General features: G+C 41.6%; 1 protein-coding gene across 1 annotated transcript in view; it reads right to left on the bottom strand.

The window, feature by feature from the left end:
- The window catches only part of LOC124795800 (dopamine receptor 2-like), a 596,403-nt gene extending 580,378 nt beyond the window's left edge, over window positions 1-16,025 (bottom strand). Inside the window, exon 1 of the mRNA XM_047259880.1 lies at window positions 15,547-16,025. Coding sequence (XP_047115836.1) covers window positions 15,547-16,025 — 479 coding nt within the window. The remainder of the gene's footprint in view (window positions 1-15,546) is intronic.
- Window positions 16,026-21,059: the final 5,034 nt, after the last annotated feature.

Genomic DNA, 21,059 nt, shown 5'->3' with positions numbered 1-21,059 from the left:
TCAGCAGCGCCATTGCTTCTCGAACTCCGAACCATTTTAAACGCAGCCGTTTTGGTTGTTCAGTTAACGGCAGCCGACACATGAGGCAGTCATTCCCTAGTCCGCCTGCTCCTAGCCTCCCACCAATGGTGCGGGATGACACAAAATGTTTCAGGGAATCCGATACTCGTTCTTCGATGGCACGTGCTTGGTGCACAATCCACACTTGTTTCGGTCAGAGGTGTTCAACCGGAAAATTGACGATGAGTGCTCACTCACATTTCCACGCAGTTCCTGCCACTGTCACGTCCGAATGCCACACAAGTCTGGATCTTATGCCTTTCGACCATGAGGCCCTATGGACTCCCTTTCAAAGTCAGTTGCTGATAACGCTATCTCACACTAGATAACAGCGTCTGCGTCTCTTTCGCAGTGATCCCTCAACACCCTCTCACAGAGATTTGTAACTCTAATCATTTACAAACCCGCCGATGGTGTGCAATTGTATGAAGTTGCACTAACATCCGGCAGTGTGTTATTAGAGTTTCACTTTGTCAGGCAGTGCAGCGAACTTCTTACCACGATGATGATTATTACATAACAACTACCTAGTGTTGCAAATTTAAAGGTCAGCAGCGTACATGCAATATCAAGATTTAAATGCTGAACGTATTTCCTTAAATAAATAAAGTAAACAAACGCTTGTTTGTTTACTTTATTTATTTAAGTTTATATATATATATATATATGACATAAACTGAAAAATACACTGTTTCTGCAAATCAATGTCATCTCTTCATCGGGGGGATTTTTTCCCAACTGGAATAGGAGTACGAGAAGTGTGATCAAACAGAAGGGAATAAGCGTTCATTTCAAGAGTGCTGGAACGCATTAACGTGGGAAAAATATATCAGCTACTTTCATAAATGATTATCTGTTTAAATCACTCTCATATATATATATATATATATATATATATATATATATATATATATATATATATATTCCAGTTGGGAAAAAATCCCCCCGATGAAGAGATGACATTGATTTGCAGAAACAGTGTATTTTTCAGTTTATGTTACTAGCCTTCTAGGCGGTTTTACGCAACACCTACTTTACTCAAATAGTCAGTTGGCGTCAATTCTGTGATGCATACTCCATTACCGATTAAACTGTTACGGTACAGTTTCCCGAAATAAGTGGATCAAGGCCACATTGTGCTCATCTGTGATTCCTAAGTAAAATCCGCCTTCCATTTATATGATTATAAACATGTTTACAACAGCAACACAGTTGGAGCATTATGAGTTAAATGAAGATTTTCTGCACATTTTCCTCTCACATGTGATAAATCAGCGTTCTCTGATTGCTAACCAGTTTTCTAAATTAAAAGCAGCGGTTGCTACTGACTGCACAGAGTTTCTGTCAGCAAGGAAGGCAGACAATGAACGTGTAAGCAAATGTTGCGGAAGCGCTGATAGGCAGCATCCAAAAGCCTGAGTAACAGGTTGTGTGCTAATTACGTACACAGCCCAGCCTGTGTTATGCAGGTCTACAGGGAGGGGAGGGGAAAACTTCTAACATCGCTCTTGAAAACAGAAACTAAATATGAAGCATAAGCACTACAGAAACTTTACAATTTTTCACATTAACCGCACAGTGATTTTAAAATATTACGCTACACACACACTCGTCTTTGTTTCTTCTCCATCCCTCTCTTTCATGTCGTTTTCTGAGCAGCTTGTGTTTGACAAAGAATGCAAGTAACAAAGTGAATTTACCGTCGAAATTAGCCCACAACACTGATATCATTTATTTAAAAAACATGATAATTATGTGCATTTCGAATGCATACAAATGTGACAAACAGCTTTGAAGAAAGAATTTTTTTATTCTGTGGATTAGGTCCGCAATATTACGCTATGGTATCAAACAACTGATTCGGTACAATAAATGTCGATGGTGTTTCGCAGTACCTATTAGCAACTCCCAGCGGATGTGGAGCGGACTTGGTAGTTGAAGTTTTGAGAAGGAGCCTTGTCGAAAATGTATGGTTTTGATATAAGTTTGAAGATCGGATCCCTTTCAAATGTTTCGATTCAAGCGACGATACGTAATGGTAGAGCTACACAACGCATGTATCGATAATGTTTTCTGGATCATCTCAGTCCACCAGATAGCATTTTAGTCCGACTACAGCAACAGCTGCCAGAAACTGGTACGTTTGAAACTAGGAGGGTTAACAGTGCTGCTCCACGCACGTAAGAAATGAATTGTGGATTGCGTGTGTGAAAGGATGCGTTGCAGAAACACTTTGTGCAACGAACGGCAGAATCGCCACGTGTAGTAGTTCCTACATGGTTCACAAGATGTCTCTGCTGTATGCGTACCGTGAGGAGGCAGATCTGTAAGTAATTCGATATTCAGATTTATTTTACATCCAAATGGTACATTTTACTTTATAAGTCCCATTTACTACATCAAAATTATAGGGGTGACAACGTCATGGGAACAATTTTTGTTAGAGACAGATTAACTGACAGTTCCCTAAACGCTAGGTATCCGTTACGATTCGCCGGCCCTTGGACTACGAAATTTCGCCGAACTACCAGGGTCTACTACCCAGCTGTGTTGCATACTACATATTCAAATAAATGATACAGTGATGTTCAATAAGAAATCCTTAAGATAGAGTACAGTAAATGTATTCGCACATGTGAATATTGACAACTATCAGCTGCATATTGGATGACGAGAATGAAAATTTGTGCTGGAAGGTGACTTGAACTTGGATTTCCTGCTCATCGCGAGCGGTTGTCTTACAATTTGGCAGTCCGATCACGACCCACGGCCAGACCCAAACTTCACTACGTCTTCAACAATGTGTCTAAAACCTGTATTCGTACATCCATTATGTATATTCACGTACAGGAGAGACACCGTACCTGAAATCCGATTTCCCAGTGTTGGTGGGTAAATATGATGCTTCAGTGCCTATGTTATTCCGATTTAAGATGCAAGGTTCCTTCAGGCATGGTAGAAGGAACAATAACTGCGGCAACTACAGCCGTAATGAAATACATTAAATGTATTCGCAGTTGCGAATACGGACAGCCATGAGCAGTATAATGGCCGACAGTCGTCCTCAGATAGCCATATGGTAAGATGACTGCACGTGATAAGCGGGATATCCGGATTAGTCCTCACCCGGTACAAATTTTCATTGTCGTCACCGCTTTATACAACTAATGGCTGTCCATATTCGCAACTGCGAATACATTCAATGTATTTCCTAACCTCTTGAAGGAAACTTGCATCGTAAATCGGAATAACATAGGCATTGCAATATCATATTAAGAGTGAGTATCTCTGAGTTGAGAAAGATATTTTGAAAGAAAATCAGAAACTTTAGATGTCGTAGGGAGTAGGTGACTGAATTACGGGTAACACACAAGGCATATGCACGCTGCAGAGTGCCTGCACCTTGCCACTTCTCAGGGAGTAACCAATACAAAGGGACGCCTATCGTTGGCGGGAAGCGTCAACGAATATTATGTCCTTATCACCTCTAGTCGTCTGATGCAAAGACTTTGAGACACCTTGTACATGCTTGGTGAAAATACATAATTTATATGACTCGTTTTTATATTTAAGTTTTTTCATGACACTTAACTCTGTTGAAATTTTTTGGTCAATTACTCAAACATACTCAATGACAAAACTATCTTTTCAGAACATGTTATTTCAAAAAGAGTAAGCTTACAACCAAAGTTACAAGTTAACGTGGAGTCAGCTACGTATTCAATATCCGTAGAACTGTTATTTATTTACTCAAATAAAAGTCAGTTTCCCTGTAGCTGCATTTATTATTGCATTGTGACGCTCATCTCTTGTAAGTACTGTTGCTTTCAATACAATATTGTCTCATCTTCAGATAGACCTTTATGAATCAAAAGCTGTAAGTAACTATAGAACCATCTAGAAAGGCTCCTAAAATATGTCTGCCACAAAGTTTGATAATTCGTGTCGAACACCCTGAGCTCTCTGGGCCAGAACGATAAATCGAAAAAAAGGAAAAATTGATTTTCGCTTGATCGGAGAGAGTAGAGGATTTTCGATACGAATTAGCAAACTGTCCAGCAGGCAAAATTTAGTGCAGAACACTAATGCCATATTAAAAATAGAGAACTAGAGAAATCGGCCATTGCGGAGCACAGCCCAACTAACAAACGTAAAATACTGTTTGATGAAACAAACATTTTGTCCCATGTCTCCACGTACTGGGATTCAGTTGGGATTCTGTTATTAATGAGGCTGTTGAAATAAGAATGAGCGACAAGAACCTTAAGCGTGATAGCGGATATTATCTGAGCGGTGCATGGAAACGAGTGATCTATGTAGAGAAGCAGCAGAGACTTTCCTTGTTGCGTTTACGTTTCCACGGAAGCAGTGGCGCCAACAGTGCAGACACTGACACCGTCCGAGACAGCAGCGCGTAATCGCCGACCAATCACAAGTCGGCCAATCAGAAGCCGTCCACAGGTTATATAAGTCCACCACAGCAGCAGTGAAAACAGTCACTTGTTTCTGACGATGGCAATAGAGACTACCGTCGAAAGCTCGAGATTTTATCACGAACTAACGCGGCAAGAAAACCGAGAATGTTTTACATATCAGTGCCGTCGCGAAAGAGTTCTCACAGTACTATGAACACAAACTAAATAATGTTTTCTGAACTACAGTCGAAAGAAAACAAATCTTCTGTCTTTTTGTACTATTCGTAAAACCGTTCCATATTAACAGTACTCAGTTAAATCTCTGTCCATACACTGATTCTATTGACTGTTCTGTTTCTTCTGAAGACTAATCACAGTCTGCCAATCGGCTACTATTTCTGTCTCACTCGACGACTTGGAGAGTTGAAGACGCAACGAACGTTCTGCAGGAACTCCCTAGCACGGCTGGGACTGACTTATTACTTGCAACTGACAACTTCTGTTCGTGCACGATTACTTAAGCGCAAATCTGTATTCCTGGTGCTGCTGACGCTCCAAGGGGCAGTGCGATTGATTTGCACACAGTGATGTTCCTGCTGCGGATGGACATTCATAGTGCTTCTGGGAACAGCCGTCGAAACACTTTTAGATTGGTATCTTAGACACCACAAGAACCAACTGTGTGGCCCTTTGGTATAGATCCGAGTGGAGGGTCTCAACTAGAGGCTCAGACTGCCGAAGGGTGGTGGGTTTCCGTTTTCCGCTAAATAAGTCAGGAGTCTACTACACATAGGAAGCAGCTACGCGGGTAGCAGGGGCTGTATGGACTGGGTGGTTTCTCAGGTTAGAGGGTCTCGGGAAAGTGCAGAGAGGGCTTTAGTTTCAAAGGATGCGGGACGAACACAAGAAGAGCGTAGACATAGCCACAATCTGTATTGTAGTTGTAAACTGTCGTAGTTCTGTTGGAAAAGAACCATAGCACCAAGTGCTAAAGCACCGAATCTCAAATCCTTATAGGGACAGAGAGCTAGCTGAAGACGGAAATAAGTTCACCCAAATTTTTTACAAAGACCTAACCGTGGACAGAAAGGATAGAGTGAATAAATTTCATGGCGAAATCTTTATTGCTGCCAGAGGTAGTTTACCATGTAGTGAAACTGAAGTAGATAACTCCTGTGAGTTGTTATGGGCATAGGTTATTTGTTCCTGACAACCGGAATCAGCTAATAATAGGTTTCTTTTGCCGACCGCTTGACTCAGATGACACATTTGGTAAACAGTTAAAAAAAACCTGAGTCATTTACAGTAGGTAATAGACTCATACAATTATAGTTGCTAGTGACTTCGATTTGCCCTAGACATGTTGGCGAAAATACATATTTAAACTCGGTGGTAGGTACAAAGCGTCGTCCGAAATATTACTAAATTCGTTCTCGCAAAATTATTTTGAACAACTAGTTCAGGAGCCCATTTTAAGTGTAAGTAGTCGCGGAAACATACTTGACTTCTAAGCGACAAATAATGCTTACCACAAAAGGAGACGGTGACAGCTATACGGATTGGTGGCCACAAGGGTGTTGTAGCTTGACCGAATACCGGAACATTCAAATTCACTAAAAATAAACGCACCATACACCTATTCAAAAAAATAGATAGAAATTCGCTTGACACCTTCCACTCTTCCAGTCTGTGTAAGCATAGACCAGATGTGGTTCAAAATTCAGAGAAATGTTATCGACGGCAGATGATAGATATACAGGGTGAATCACCTAAAAATTGCTTCTTAGATATTGCGGAAAAAGAAAATGCCATTGATGCGGGATTTTCACTGATTGGGTTGGAAGTCAAGGGCTCGTATTATTATCAAATCGATAGATTGTAATAACACTTACAAAGTGTATTTTTTGCTTAAACATACATGTTTTAAACTGAACAATGCCTATCGAAACCAACAGAATGAAATTATTTTAAATTAGAATGTCTGTGGTGTTTGGGTGTTTGATGCATGATTCTAATGCAAGTTGTTTACGAGATGTCGTATTTTGAAAAGTTCTCACAGAGACTCTCATGCTGGTACCACAGGTTCCTCCTACTAGGCCGAGGAACATCTTCCATCATCTGTGGAAGACAGGCTTCTAGGAGACTGCGATACTTTAGCGCGTTTACCGTTCCGTCTAAGAGAAATGGGCCTATGAGCTGCTGGTTCGCTATTCTACACCATGGACGCTAACGGTCAGCCTGACTAAGCCAACGAGGTTTGTCAACAGCCCAATAATGCATTTTTCGGTGGTTTAGCTGGCCATGATTGGTAAAAGTTGCTTCAGCTCTAAGCAAGATACAGGATACATCTTGAGTATCCATATTAGTGCCCGCATAAATAAGTTAACACGATGCTCATAATCGTTTTCATGCAGCGCTTCATGCACAGAGAGGTGATAGGGATGAAACTTGTTTCGATGGAGAATGCGTGGGACACTTGCTTTACTCGTGCTTCTTTCACGTGCGATTACGCGGGATATAATGTGCGGATCAACAGCAGCAAGAAAATTAATTAAAGTTGCAATGAAACCTACACCTTTCGCTGCTTACAGGCGTTGATAAATATCAACGTGGACAGTTGAAAAATTTCTGCCCCGACCGGGACTCGAAACCGGGACCTAATGCTTACTTGGCAGACGCTCTACCGTCTTTTTTTAATAACTATTGAAGAAACAATGTTACACATTCTAAATACATACTAAGTACATGTACTAACCACGTACACATGTTATACATGAAATGATTTAAACCAAAAATAGTTTGCTCAATGCAATTATGCTGATGTTAAAGAAATGCAACAAAGTTTGTGTTACTGAATAAATTACTCGAAAGAATTTATTTAAACATCAATAAATATTTTTTAAAGACATTCAAACTTCAAACATGATTAAATAAAAACTGCACTTTGAATTACATGAGCTCGATTCTTTACGGAAGCATATATAACTCTTTATGAAGGATATCAGCAAGTTGGCGGGATAGTTTTTAATACATTAATGTACACAAGTAAATCGTCTCCGTGAGAGGCAGGTTAAGGGTAGAAACTGATCTTTAACCTACTCATCTCAGTCAGACTACCTATGAGCATTTCATACAAATTTATGAGAGTCAAAGTACAGAATATGGAAGATTTATGCCCACCGCACATAAAAACAATTTAATAATCTTATTAGGCAATTTCTGAAATACTTGAGAATTGAGGAAAGGAGATGTGATAAAGTTGAGTATCCTTCCGACTACACTTTCTGGACATTAACGGAATTTTAAGTAATTGAAGTAATCAGACCTATATAATAAGTCTTTCACTGTAAAACTGACTTACACATAACAGTAAAAAGTGAACAGGGCAATGTGCCAGCCCTTGAATATTTCGTTATATCAGATAGAATTTTATGGTTTTAACCAACCGATAAGGACATTTCCATTACAACTGTCGATTTCCATATTTATTATAAAAACCAATAAGCTTTAATGTTTTGTGTTTTGACACTATTGGACACACAATCTGACTGTCACATAAGTTCTGTACATTAGCTTATAAAATTAAGTAACTACTCTCTGAAGTAGAAAAAGCACACACTAAAAATTTACAGTAAAATTTTAAATAATTTCCTTAAGGTAACTACAATACATCAGTATCAACAGAGTCTTCTTTTTTTACATTAACCAATGCCCATTCTTTCAAATATAATGTATAACATATTACCGAACTTTTTCTTGTGATTCGAATAACTTCTAATTTTGTGGAATTCACACAGCATGTGTACCTTGAACTCTATGGTGCTGTCGGAGTCTAATTTGTTAATGACGTAATTAACAAAATTTCCCAGCAGCCAGTACACAGCGTTATTTTTTGCCTCTGGGAAGTAGCGTGCTTCAGGCCTGTGTATCAATGACAGTGATATATACTCAGGGGATGTCTTGTAAGCAGAGCTATTTCCTCTGGGATCCACTTCCAACTATTCATGTGACCGCTACGAATGAATCTATGAATTATTGTGTTAACTAGATGGCAGTGTTTCATATACTCGTATTTGTCTCACACAGTCCAATTGCGTACAGTATTTCATTGGTGCTAACTATGTTGTTAACTGTCTTGTACCATGACTTTATTATATTAGGCGTGAGCACATTAGAACTGTTTTTCCAAATCTCAGTCCACTCACTGTTTGGAAACTACCGTTCTATTTTGTTCCTTCCTTCGTTTTATTTCGTTCCCGCATCATGGATCTTTATGTTAAATGTCGTGACTGCCTGACATCGACACTTACATAACTGAACTCAACACAGAAAACCCTCACATGCTGTAAACGACTGTTGATATTCTGCACGTTATTCGGGAGACTCAGGCTTCGAGGTTTAATGATCTCGAAAAGTTGGCTGGTTATGCTTTCTCGCGAGTCTCTTATTAAATTAGCTTGCCTTTTGATAAAAAGTGCTGAGGCTTTATCTGTTATATCAGTTAATTCTAGTCCAACATTTTTAGGATCTAAAGTGGCTACTTTACCAGGTACTCTGAACACTTCACCTTTCCACAAAAAGTCTGTGAATTTGGACATTAATCTCCTCGCTATCATTCTCGGTATTGGAAACAGCTGGACAGTATAATGACCTTTAGAAAGGATGCATGAGTTGATATACTTTGTTCTTAAAACTTGGTTCATATATCGAGTTAAATTCTCTATAATGGCTCTTTGCACTTTACCCGCTGAAACTATCCAATTTAAAGCCGTCATTTTCAGGGGGCATGCTGTCAGCATGATCCCAAGTGTTTTATGTTGTCGGACTAATTTTTCCCACTCGACGTTGATATTATCAAAACCTCTGAGATGTAACACCTTACGGTTTTTCGTCTGCATTGGCTCCAGATGCTCTATCACACGAATCAATCACTGTTGCTAGCGTGGTTAACCCGTTATTATTCTTTATAATGACCCCTGTATCGTCAGCATAGGCTCTTATAACTGTTTTATTTCCTGATAATTTTAAGCCTTTTAATCTAGCATGGAAATGTCGGAGGAAAGTTCCAGTGAAATGGAGAAGAGCTACGTGGACAGAGGACTGCCTTGAGGAACACCTCGTTGTATTTGTGTCGGCCTGGATTGTTGACAATACACCGCTATTTTAGCATTTATTCCAGTTGCTATATTCTTTATCAACTGTATAACCCCATCGTTGAAACCTATTTTTTTCAACGTCTATAGAAGATATTCATGACTTACTACATCGAACGCCTTATAAAAATAAAAAAAGCACACTCTACGTTTGTTATAGAAGTTATTGCAATGACATCCCTGAATTTTGCTAGATTTTGAAAATGGTTCTACCTTGCGCGCGATTCTGATGTTGGCTAATAGATTTATCTGTAAGACATGAAATTCTCTTGTACACTATTCTAGCTAATAATTTATAATCAGAATTCAGCAGTGAAATTGGACTAAAAGTATTTAAATCTTTGTTTCCAGTATTTTTGGCACCAGAACAATTTCACTCTTCTTAAACTCAGCCGGAATCATTTTAGCCTGAATAATCTCATTTACAATGTCCGTGATTTTCGAACCTGGTATTGGTCAGTAATGGATGTAAAACTCAGCTGACAGACCATCCGCTCCTGGGGATTTTCTTTGGTGGTGAGGCACATAGATTCTCATACACGTCCTCTTCACTGACAACCTCGAGAAAATTTTCGTTGTCAGCTTTTGTCAGCTGTGGGGCTAGGATGTCAAGGAATTCGTCCAAGGAAGCACCACTATTTTGATTTCCAGAATATAGCTCGCAATAACAGCGATGAATCTCGTCCATGATATCCTGCTGGGTTCTGAGAATCGTACCTTGTTTTGTTCGAATTTCATCAATAAAAGTCCTTCTCCCGTTTTTCGTATGCTTCACTAAATGATACAGGAAGTAGTTTCATCTTCTGACACCGAATTTGCCTTCGATATAATTTTAAACCCTTCCATTTGACTTCTCTTGATATTAAGTAACTTGGCGTTGACTTTTTTTACATCTGCTATCCGAAGTGAGGAACCTGCTGAGACCCGACCATATATATCTCTCAAAACGGAATAGTAATATTCTATAGTGCATTTCATTTCTCTTGCGCTCTCTTCACAATATTGAAGAAGAACCTTCCTCACCTTTGGCTTCGCCATTTTAACCCACCAGTCGATAGCAGTGGCGTATCTACTACGAGCACGCAGGCATATTGCCCATGCCTCTTTAATCAGGTTTCCTAGATCATGATGTATTAACAAGAAAGTCTTCAAATTCCACTGACTCTTGAATCGGCGAACTGGCTGTGTTGTTAGATTTATGCAAGCTAAGACACTTTAATGGTCGGAAAAGTACGTAGGAATGGTTTCTACTTTTGTCACGGAAATTTCAAGATTTTTAGAAATATATAATCTATCAATCCTGCTACGAGATGTCGCCGTGACATATGTGAACCTAACAATGGAGCGGTATTTTATCCTTTAATTCTAAACCAGTAACTAGTAATTTTAGTTCACTTGAGAAATTAAAATAAGGTAACTGATCTTTTGGATTTAAAACAATTAAAATCAACTCCAAGTAATAACTGTCTTGGAGTTTTCCTTAACAAGTCATCTTTGAAGAAACGTGCCCCGTCAGCTTGGTGAGAACTTCCTGAATGGCCGTTCAAGTTGATGATAGTCACATCATAGATATTTATTCCTATTCCCCTTCCGGATTCCAGTCGTTCCACCTCACTTACTGTAATCCCTCCCCTCACCAAAACAGCTGTTCCAACACTTGTTTCGGGAGACAATTTTTTTAACCGACATAAGGGGGAACTACTAAATCCGACATTAGGACTTCTTGTAACAGAGCAATATCAGTCGCGAAATCGTACAAAAATTCGTATCGTGCCGATAATGTCATATTTATGTTTATATTGATGACAGAATAATATTGTGTCATTGCGCTGTCACTATGTAGTTGTTTTGATGAACTAATTTAGTTTCCTGTGGTTCGGGGTTCATTTAAGCTATAACAGTTTTCTCGGAAGGCTGAACATGGAATAATGCTTCAATCAGTTTATTAGTTACTGTCCCGTTTTTTTTTTTCTTTTGTTTTTTTTTACTTCTGATGTTTTTTCATTTACAGCAAGCAGACTGATTTACTTGTACACTTTCTGATTTTTCCTCCAGTGATTCATGTAGGACGGTTTCGTACTGAACATCTTTGGGCTTGGGTCGCCCTTTCCGTATATTCCCTTCCCTTGGTTACGAGCTACATTCACATTTGGTTGCGTCGGTATTTTACTTCGCGGCTCATCTGGAACAGTAGCAGACGCTTTCGCAATTTCTGATACCGGCGCCTGCCGTGGCAGTTGTGCAACCTCACCCTGAATTTTGTTTACTAACCGATAGCTGCTGATATTTGCAATCGGCTACAGCATCTGTTGTTTCTTGCAACTTAATACTGACTACATCCCCCTTCATTTTCTGGTACCGTAAGTGCATTATCTTTCTGTTGATCAGTACCCATTCGCATTTTGCCTTCCGGTTCTCTATCTCCTCATCGCACTGTTTTGCTTGCGAACTGAGGGAGTTGGACAGGAGAGCTCGTCCTCTGAACAACTATCAGGTCTCCAGAGGTCATTTTCTCTGTTGCATTTCAGTTTCTCGAGTAGTGGTAACAGGGTTTCCCTTTGTTGCTAACGGGGGAAATTGGCTGTTGTCGTGAAGGGAGTCATCAGCTTGGCCCGCTGCGTTAACATCCTCAACCAGTTGATCCGCGCTATTCTTTGGTAACAGATCATTCAAGGTAAGCTTCTGACGGTGTATCAAAATACTTTTAAGAACAACCGTTCGCCGCGGGCATTCCTGTCTGAAGTGGCCGGTTTCTTTACATATATGACATGTAGCTTCCTGACCTGTATAAACAATTTGTGCCTTATACCCGCAAACAGTTATGTGAGACGGAATATTCGTCTTAATGTCCGTCTCTACAAAGCGGACCCCGTTGAAACACTGCAGGTTAAAGCGAGACTACCATCTTCCACTTGCAGTTGATTTAACGTCCCCGTAGTTTGAAAGAGCTTCCTTAATCTTATGATTTTCAGTTTCAATGGGAAGGATCAAGACACTAACGGTTTTATAATGAATGTCAGCTCTATAGATGGAAACCTTACTTTTATAATCATTTCTATGAACAAAATTTACTTCATAGCCACACTTTCGTAAAACTTTATCAACACTCGCAGCACTGAATAACTTGACCAAAACATAGCATTTTTCCTGATCAGTTGCCAGGTTCGGACCATTTCAGAGTTGAGACCAATTACCTGTGTAATTCAATCATATATTTCCAGGGATGTCGGCTGAACAGGACGGGATTTCTTGTCAAAAGCAAATACCAGCGTATTCTTCCTGAGGTTTGTAGCCATGGTTAACCCAGCGACGAAATTGCGGTTAAACAACCGAAATTCCAATTAGCAGCAGCACAACCACAGCGAGTGATCAGATCACAAGGAATATGATCGAACACGGAGATTAACGGACGGACATCACTTGGCGAAGCACAAGTGCAACGATGTAAACACGGAAGTGTAGCGCAGCAGTTAACAGCGTCCACTCGCTAGCGCGGCTGAAACGGAACTGATCCGACTCAGCCACCTTAGACACAGACGATAGAGCGACTGCTGGAACTTATCTCTGGCACGCTCCCTGTCAGACCCACACCTTCCAAATTACTGTCCATACACTGCATTTGTAGCGCTCCTGCCCACCGTACTCACCACTCGCGGCAGTCAACTTTACGATTCCCGTAAGAGTTCGCGCAATTTGTGTGCATCTGCACTGAAGAAGAAGATACCATCTTCATATATACAAGGCTTACCGGCCAATGATCTTCTTAACTGCAACTGCTGTGTTTGTACTACTGAATGAAATTTTCTGCCTTGTTTAATGGTTTAACTAAAACTGCTATGTTTATACCTGCACCTTGTCATTTACATGTACTGGCTTATCATCTTACCTAGAGAGAGGAGTATGTATTTGTGTACGACAGAATCCCTTCCAATTATCTCTGTCTATCTTAGCAAGTTTCTACTGACCTGATTACAATCCTTGTGAAGGCTTTTACTTATTTAAGTTTGGCTTTAACTATTTGTTTTACTTAAGGTTAGGAGCTGTATTTATCTTGATAATGCGAGTCTCATCATTTGTAAGCGCATATTCTATTACTGTTTGAGAGTGCTGCCTCGCGTGTGATTTATGTTCATAGTTGACTGCAAAACACGCGAGTCCACCTTGGTGTTTGCAGCCGTGACAGCTGGGCCGCTACCTTAGCGGCATCCTGCTCAATGTCCGAGGTCTAAGTTATTGCCGCAGAAGCGCTTTGCCGTGTCGTCTGTCATACACGGCAAAAGTTGAGTAGTTGTACTGTTCATCGAGTTGAGCGACTGGCGCCAGGGTTGTAGGCTGTGGAGTTTGGCGGGATTAACTTACGAATGTTTGTTAGTTAAGATTCAAATTTCATTCTAACTATTATAAAATCAGATAATTTGTGTTTATAGAATACTGTTTGCCTTTGCTTATATTGGTAAATTTCAGTAGTTTGTCACTTTATGTGTCTCTATAATTCCGATTGTTTTCATGATTGTTATTAATGTGAAATTTAAATGATCAGTATGTTTTTCTTAAATAAATGTTAATTGGGTGAAAATGGTGAACTATCTGATAGTTCTCCCTTCCACGTTTGATCCTTTCCTATGCTGAACCTGTTACCTGGGTTTTCTGCACAAAATATCAAAACAATGTAGACACTCATGTACAAATATAAAAACATGGAATATTAGACGAAAATATACCACTAAGAAAAAATCCAAAAGAATTTCTTGTCAATTACGCTACGGCGTTAGGGACTATTGAAATTTTGATGCTTCTCACTGTTGCCCCCATCTTCGTAACCCCGCAGTAATGATATAGGAATCTGTCAGATTATCGTATCATTTGCTTCTTGAAGACTGTCTCAAATCGCAGTATCTAATTTCTTTTGAATACCACAGTTGTGGTCTCTTCTGCAGAGGTTATGCTTACTCATATTTAAGCCAGTGCTACTATCAGAAATACAGAGTGTTTCGCCATGTTTAGACGTTTTCAGTTTTGATTAACGCGTGCTAAAAAGAAAATACAACAACGGTGGCCCATTCTATTAGTGGTGCTGAGTGTCAAGTTTCATCCCACTTACAGGTCAGTAATGATGAACTGATCGAAGTAACGTCCTGCGCATGCAATGGAGAATTATTTTCGTTATAGCAAATCTGTTGTGGGCATGGGGCGTGCATTTTGTACGCATTTCAAAATTCAGATGCGATATTCTATTCGTGCTTGTGCAACAATATTGATTTGGGTAAGGTACTTCGTGTAACTGTCAGTGCATCGAATCGAAAGTCAACCGGCCCTCGGGAAACCGCTCGAACTCCAAAGAACATCGAACTCCTGCGCAGTAGTTTACAGGCAGAGTCCCGTCGTTCGTTACGGAAAATGGTTTCAACAAGATTGCGCGACATGCCATACACCCAAAAAGACTTGAAGATTCCCGTCATGAGTTTGGTGTGTAACATTCGAATATGAAACCGTCAAAGCATTGCTAAAAGCCCTATTTTTGCAGCCTGTTTGTTATCTATAGAAAGGTTCTTATCTTCCATAATTTCATAGTTTGGGCTGCCAACGCATCCATGTACGTAAATTTGCAGGAGACAGTTACGGACGAAAAAGAGCATTAGAATAGCGTTAAACAGTGATTTCTTCATGTTAAGATTGCTGCCTAGTGATCACATTCCGTTCCAGTTTTATTTTAAATCTGTAAAACAGAGGGAGTCAAGGCCTAATAGCCTCATTTCCAGCAGATGATTCTACAACGTCTCGTATCGTAACAGCAGCAACTGTAATCTGATCTTCATTAAATATTGGTTTGAACGCCGGATCTGCTACAAGTACATGAAAAGAAAAGCAGCTTAGCAGCACAGAAGATGGGGAAGTGTGGAGCTGAAGCGCGACCTGACCTGCGGAAGTCCCGGCTCCAGCAGGCGTAGATGACGGGGTTCATTCCCGAGTTGAGCCAGCCCAGCCAGCAGACGACGGCCGAGAAGAGCTCCTGCTGCGGCAGCACCACCGACAGCGGGTTCACGATGAAGAAGGGCAGCCAGCACACGATGAACACGCCCATCACGATGCCCAGCGTCTTCGCCGCTTTCTTCTCCTTGGCGAACTTGGCCAGCTTTCGGCTCAGCGAGAAGTTCTTGGAGTTGAGCGCCTTGGAGGGCTGCCGGCTGAGAGGCTGCGATTGTGGCGGCGGCGGCGGCAGGGGAGGCGGGGGCGGCGAGCTGGCGATAGGCGCGGGGGCAGAGGCGGGCGCCTGCCCGTGCTGGTGCGGGTGCTGCTGGTCGGCGTCGTCCGAGGTGAGCTCGCTGCCGCTGCCGCCGCTGTGGTTGTGGCCGCCGCGGTGGATGCGCAGCGTCAGCTCGAGCTCGCCCGACGCCATCAGCACCTGCGCGCAACAATGCGGCTCAGGCCTCGAGGGCTTTCCTGATGCGGTGTGAAGGCAAGTCACATACTTCTATCGGTTGCAGGTGTAAAGGGAGATTCTGCTAACCTACTGCTTGATTTTATGCAACCTTCAACACCCTAAAATAACATGCACAAGATTTTCATATTCCCATTTTCTTTAGATTCAAACTGTTAGTGCTACAGAAAAAACAAACTGGACCGTTTTCTAGGGAATTTGATATAATTAAATTTTATAGTAGGACGCATTTTCGATAGTTTCCGAATTATTCGAGAAAACTGTACAAGAGCGACATTCTAACTACTTTTTTTCAATAACTCGAAAATCGGGACTTCCAACAAAAACGAATCTCAGTAAAAGATTTAACTACATTAAATTTCCTACAAAAAAGTCCCTGTACATTTTTTCTGACGTGCTAATACACTATTGGCCATTAAAATTGTTACACCAAAAAGAAATGCAGATGATAAACGGGTATTCATTGGACAAATATATTATACTATAACTGACACGAGATTACATTTTCACGCAGTTTGGGTGCATAGATACTGAGAAATCAGTACCCAGAACAACCACCTCTGGCCGTAATATCGACCTTCAAACGCCTGGGCATTGAGTCATGCCGTGTACAGGTACAGCTGCCCATGCAGCTTCAACACGATACCACAGTTCATCAAGAGTAGTGACTGGCGTATTGTGACGAGCCAGTTGCTCTGCCACCACTGACCAGACTTATTTCATTGGTGAGAGATCTGGAGAACGTGCTGGCCAGGGCAGCAGTCGAACATTTTCAGTATCCAGAAAGGTCTGCACAGGACCTGCAACATGCGCTCGTGCATTATTCTGCTGAAATGTAGGGTTTCGCAGGGATCGAATGACGTATAGAGCCACGGGTGGTAACACATCTGAAATGTAACGTCCACCGTTCAAAGTTCCGTCAATGCGAACAAGAGGGGACCGAGACGTGTAACCAATGGCACCCCATACCATCACGCTGAGTGATACGCCAGTATGGCGATGACGAATACACGCTTCCAATGTGCGTTAACCGCGATGTCGCCACACACGGATGCGTCCATCATGATGCTGTAAACAGAAACTGGATTCAACCGAAAATATTACGTTTCGCCATTCGTGCACCCGGGTTCGTCGTTGAGTACACCATCGCAGGCGCTCCTATCTGTGATGCAGCGTCAGCGGTAACAGCATCCATTGTCTCCGAGCTGATAGTCCACGCTACTGCAAACGTCGTCGAACTGTTCGTGCAGATAGTTGTTGTCTTGCAAACGTCCCCATCTGTTGACTCAGGGATCGAGACGTGACTGCACGATCTGTTACAGTCACGCGTATAAGATGCCTGTCATCTCGGCTGCTAGTGGTACGAGGCCGTTGGGATCCAGCACGGCGTTCCGTATTACCCTCCTGAACCCACCGATTCCATATTTTGCTAACAGTCAAATGGTTCAAATGGCTCTGAGCACTATGGGACTTAACATCTGTGGTCATCAGTCCCCTAGAACTTAGAACTACTTAAACCTAACTAACCTAAGGACACCACACACATCCATGCCCGAGGCAGGATTCGAACCTGCTAACAGTCATTGGATCTCGACCAACGCGAGCAGCAATGTCGCGATACGATAAACCGCAATCGCGATAGGCTACAATCCGATCTTTTTGAAAGTCGGAAACGTGATAGTACGCATTTCTCCTCCTTACACGAGGCATCACAACAACGTTTCACCAGGCAACGCCGGTCAACTGCTGTTTGTGTATGAGAAATCGGTTGGATACTTTCCTCATGTCAGAATGTTGTAGGTGTCACCACCGGCGCCAAACTTGTGTGAATACTCTGAAAAGCATATCGCAGCATCTTCTTCCTGTCGGTGAAATTTCGCGTCTGTAGCACGTCATCTTCGTGGTGTAGCAATTTTAATGGCCAGTAGTGTAGTATGTAAGTAGCGAGCGAGAGAATATGAAAATATCACATACAGTTTTTGAAGGGTATCCCAAATCTCAGTGCATTTGTACAGTTCATTTACATAGTGCAAACCAAGTGCCACTGCAGCACAGTACACCGCTGAAGGAGCCAAAAGTGATGCATCCTGTAGACGGAGTTGAGTATCGATTGGTAATTCACTTTACGCTGCGATGGTGTACTCAACGACGAACCCGGATGCACGAATGGCAAAACGTAATTTTTTCGGTTGAATCCAGTTTCTGTTTACAGCATCATGATGGACGCATTCGTGTGTGGCGACATCGCGGTTAACGCACATTGGAAGCGTGTATTCGTCATCGCCATACTGGCGTATCACTCAGCGTGATGGTATGGAGTGCCAGCAATCCCTGCTGAGCTGCTAGAACTGTACGGAAAAAGTACACCAGGATGTGACTCAGTGCTTCGATGGCGCTGATACATCCAGTGAGATGAACCAAGTTCGAAAGATGAGGACAACCTCTGTATCAGAACCAGGATACACCAGAGAAGTGGAAGGCCTGCTGCTCGATGAATCAGTCATGCATCAGTTTTCCACATCTTGCATAATATACTGAATATGAAAGTGCCCACTGGGTCATACAATTGCTCGTACCCATACAAAAAGCCCACAGATCCACTGTAGCAACGGAGATGTTGCGTAATGAACAGTTCAACGGTTAGTTACGTTCCCCACACGTAGACCAGCATGGAAGTGTATACTAAATTTCCTATGCTCACACTGAAGTACACTGTACAGTCTGACACGGCAGAATGCTGCTATAAGCCTTAGCGTAACATATTACATTGTCCACTGCCATTAGGCATTGCCTTGCTGCCCGCCTTCTTATGTGCATAACACCACAACTTTTCCTGGAGCCGGAGGAAACCGGCTCGATTCGTGTTGGAAATAGACGATAGTCGGAACACAGACGATGGATTACAGTTCCTGGTCACCTGATAATGGGCGAACGTCTGTTTTTAAATAACAAGCAAATTTGCGTCGTGTTGTGTAGTGCAGGTGGAATGTGGCACTGACCGATATCCCTTAGTCCCAACAGGACTTTAGCTCGACTGATCATTTGCTGTATTCCGGAAGCACTCATTACAACACCATGCTGCAAACAGATGCTACACTCGCAAACATGAACTCAGACATTCATGACGCCTTATTAGGTAAAATAAAAGAGTGCATTTAAGTATTTCAGAATGTTTCACTAAGACCGGTTAAAATAAACTACAACTTTGGGGCTCGAACTAATGATCAGTTGTGTTTCCTGAAGTAGCGAAAGTGTAGGAGAAATATTATCAGCAATGTAATCGTCACCTACTGTGCACTGTCTCGGACAGTCTACTTCATTCCTAGTAAGTCAATTTTTGCAAAGTGTGTGAACGACAAAGAGAATGAATGTATGGCGCACCGCACTTCAAGATACCTAAGGCATTTCATTCGTAGTGAAATCGGTTATAGCTCCAGTTTGTATTTATGTGTGGTTCAAATTCTATTGTCCTCTTACTCAGCAATGAAAAATGGGAATAATGAAAACGGAGTCAGCATATCCTAAAGTCTCCTAGAGACTTTCCCACTTTCTAACTTAAAAGTCTGTAATAGCGTCAATCAACAATGGAATATCTAAGTGATCTAAGTGACGTACTTCTTCATAATTTAGGATTCAAATATACCATCCTAATATTTACTTCGTGATTTACATCTACATCTACATCTACATCTATACTCCGCGAGCCACCTTACGGTGTGTGGCGGAGGGTACTTATTGTACCACTATCTGATCCCCCCTTCCCTGTTCCATTCACGAATTGTGCGTGGGAAGAACGACTGCTTGTAAGTCTCCGTCTTTGCTCTAATTTCTCGGATCTTTTCGTTGTGATCATTACGCGAGATATATGTGGGCGGTAGTAATATGTTGCCCATCTCTTCCCGGAATGTGCTCTCTCGTAATTTCGATAATATACCTCTCCGTATTGCGTAACGCCTTTCTTGAAGTGTCCGCCACTGGAGCTTGTTCAGCATCTCCGTAACGCTCTCGCGCTGACTAAATGTCCCCATGACGAATCGCGCTGCTTTTCGCTGGATCATGTCTATCTCTTCTATTAATCCAACCTGGTAAGGGTCCCATACTGATGAGCAATACTCAAGAATCGGACGAACAAGCGTTTTGTAAGCTACTTCTTTCGTCGGTGAGTCACATTTTCTCAGAATTCTTCCTATGAATCTCAATCTGGCGCCTGCTTTTCCCACTATTTGTTTTATGTGATCATTCCACTTCAGATCGCTCCGGATAGTAACTCCTAAGTATTTTACGGTCGTTACCGCTTCCAATGATTTACCACCTATGGCATAATCGTACTGGAAAGGATTTCTGCCCCTATGTATGCGCATTATATTACATTTATCTACGTTTAGGGAAAGCTGCCAGCTGTCGCACCATGCATTAATCCTCTGCAGGTCCTCCTGGAGTACGTACGAGTCTTCTGATGTTGCTACTTTCTTGTAGACAACCGTGTCATCCGCAAATAGCCTCACGGAGCTACCGATGTTGTCAACTAAGTCATTTATGTATATTGTAAACAATAAGGGTCCTATCACGCTTCCCTGCGGTACTCCCGAAATTACCTCTACATCTGCAGATTTTGAACCGTTAAGAATGACATGTTGTGTTCTTTCTTCTAGGAAATCCTGAATCCAATCACAAACCTGGTCCGATATTCCGTAAGCTCGTATTTTTTTCACTAAGCGTAAGTGCGGAACCGTATCAAATGCCTTCCTGAAGTCCAGGAATACGGCATCAATCTGCTCGCCAGTGTCTACGGCACTGTGAATTTCTTGGGCAAATAGAGCGAGCTGAGTTTCACATGATCTCTGTTTGCGGAATCCATGTTGGTTATGATGAAGGAGATTTGTATTATCTAAGAACGTCATAATACGAGAACGCAAAACATGTTCCATTATTCTACAACAGATTGACGTAAGCGAAATAGGCCTATAATTATTCGCATCTGATTTATGACCC

The sequence above is a fragment of the Schistocerca piceifrons genome, chromosome 4, assembly GCF_021461385.2.
Source record: "Schistocerca piceifrons isolate TAMUIC-IGC-003096 chromosome 4, iqSchPice1.1, whole genome shotgun sequence".
Lineage (NCBI taxonomy): Eukaryota > Metazoa > Arthropoda > Insecta > Orthoptera > Acrididae > Schistocerca > Schistocerca piceifrons.
The sequence above is the reverse complement of the archived record's forward strand: the minus strand, read 5'-3'. Positions and strand labels throughout refer to the sequence as shown.